This window comes from Amphimedon queenslandica, unplaced genomic scaffold, assembly GCF_000090795.2.
Source record: "Amphimedon queenslandica unplaced genomic scaffold, v1.1 AMPQUscaffold_11638, whole genome shotgun sequence".
NCBI classification, from domain to species: Eukaryota; Metazoa; Porifera; class Demospongiae; order Haplosclerida; family Niphatidae; genus Amphimedon; species Amphimedon queenslandica.
Genome location: NW_003548120.1, coordinates 8487 through 10706, shown reverse-complemented (window position 1 = coordinate 10706; position 2220 = coordinate 8487). Strand labels below are relative to the sequence as shown.

The following is a 2220-nucleotide window of genomic DNA, read 5'->3' as shown; positions in this document are numbered from 1 at the left end:
ATTTGTTACTAATAAACAAGACAATTCTAAATGTAACTATTATTGTTATTGCCCATGTAAATTAAGTTTTGACTCATTAATGTTTAGTAGAGAACACACATTCATGTACTTTAGAATGTTGCTTCTTTGATACACACTGCATAAGGACGTTTGTCATTACTGGATTGTGTCACATAGTAATCAGCTCCATAGCCAGTAATATCCTTTGGTATTATTTTACTATTCCTTATATTTACTCTATTTTGTATGACAACTTTGTATTTTTTGCCATCCACTTCAAACGGATCTGAATGTGTTGCAGCATGATCAATATTAGGTGTAGAGTAATGGCCTTTGCCAAATTTAGCATCAGCACTACACTTGTCTCCATCATATCCTCCTTCTGCTATCTTTATTGAAGCTATCTCTTTTGTTCCATGATAAGATACTGGCCATTCTCCTGGTGAGCTTTCAGTGCAATGATGAGGAGCTCCCAACCAGACATCATTCTCATACTGTCCCTTTACTTTTAACGCTACCACCCTGTTCCAACCGTATGGTCGCCTGTAAGGATACCCTCCTCTTTTGAATACCCTCCCATCATCAGTGATATGAGTGAAGTCATCATCAAATGCTGGCTCTAATAACTCATCATTTAAAAAGAGAAATGAACACCCTCCACCATATACACTATCTGCAGTAAATAACGTTGCACCCTCAATACTACAATAACGTGTAAGTGGCTTATCAAGCTCTATTTGCTTGCTACCGAAGAGTACCCTAGTGAATGAATAGTGGATGAAAATGTGGATGATACATGTAGCTTGAATATTCTTGTGCCATGTCCCACATTGCATCTTCTATTGTTCCATTTGCATCCACCATCACAGACTCACAGTTAGTGAGCTTTCATCTAATCCAGCTATAATTATCTTAGTATCTCATGCTGTGGTTTCTTTATATAAGGATTATAAATATATGGATAACTATATATCAACATCAAGTGTCATATCAATTCATATGTGGCATCAGTTATATTGTGTCGTATTTCTTCTTGTACATCATCATCTTTGGATAGTATCCTATAGTTGGGCTGCACTAGTTGATTTAAAGCAGCTGCTAGTAGTTGACTCTTAGATACTGACATAATGAAGAGCAACAGGTTACGATACAAATAGGTCTATTGATAGATATAGAGCCCTTATGGATATATTACTCACTTCTGCTACAACACATGAGGCATGAGCCGGTCACATGCCTGGCAGTAATTGAATTAGAGGAGGTGGAATACATTTGTGGGAGTACATCTGTAGTACTAGTTTTGACAGGAACAGTTTGTGTAGTGAAATATTTATACAAAATAATTTTAAATCCTAATAGTAAGTCATATCATTTTTAAAATTGTTAGGTATGGTCTATTCTCACTCAGTAAAGTTAGTCACTACTATCCTCTTTAACTTCCCTGATACATATCCCATATGGTCGCAGGTCATCAGAAGAATATGTCACATAATACTCTGCTCCAGCATGTGTCTTCTCCTTTGGTATTATGATAGTGTTTCCAGGACTGAGATTAACTCTGTTCTGCATGACAGCCTCATATTTTTTACCATTTTGATCAAATGGCTTTGTGTAATATTTGGCAGCTACTTCAATATCTGGAGTAGAATAATGGCCTTGACCATGATAGCATGGTTCCTTCCTCCATCGTTTGCTGTCGTATCCTTCAACTGCAATACATTGTGCTCCTTCTCTTCCTGTTCCATGATAAGAGACTGGCCATTCACCTTTTGAACTTTCAGTTCTCTCAGACCCAGCTACCAGTGTACCCAGCCAGGTATCGTCTGGTGGATACTTTCCCTTAACTTTGAGAGCTATTCTATTCCAACCATAAGGACGCTTGTAGTGGTAATCATGTTTAAATAAACCCAAGAACCCTTGACTCTGACCTCGGTAGTAAACTCTTCCTGTGTCACATTCGTTTGTGAAGTCATGATCAAATTCAGGGTCTAGTGAATCCTCATCGAACACTATTATGGTTGGTCCACCTGCCCCTCTTAGTTTAACTGCAAATTGTACAACACAGCCATTTTTAATTCCACAGTCTGTCAATAGACAGTCATCATCATTGAGCTCCTTCCTTCCAAAGGTGAGTACAATGTTATTAACATCATACTGTGAGTACTCATTAAACCCTTTACTCTTAAAGATGGACCACTTCAGTCCATACACTGTAGCCCT

The 2220-nt window shown here is 37.8% G+C and overlaps 2 protein-coding genes across 2 annotated transcripts in view; both read right to left on the bottom strand.

Annotated features, from left to right (window-relative positions):
- Positions 1-110: 110 nt before the first annotated feature.
- Positions 111-836, bottom strand: LOC105315156 (uncharacterized). The gene has a single exon (XM_011409696.1). It carries the CDS (start codon positions 834-836, stop codon positions 111-113), a length of 726 nt encoding a protein of 241 aa, XP_011407998.1.
- A 577-nt stretch (positions 837-1413) lies between these two features.
- The window catches only part of LOC105315155 (uncharacterized), a 2148-nt gene continuing 1341 nt past the window's right edge, over positions 1414-2220 (bottom strand). The window contains exon 2 of the mRNA XM_011409695.1: positions 1414-2218. Within this exon, the coding sequence (XP_011407997.1) occupies positions 1414-2218 (805 nt within the window). The remainder of the gene's footprint in view (positions 2219-2220) is intronic.

Bases quoted from the DNA above. Each gene is read 5' to 3' on its own strand.
- LOC105315156 (XM_011409696.1), bottom strand. From the start codon at position 836: ATGCAATGTGGGACATGGCACAAGAATATTCAAGCTACATGTATCATC.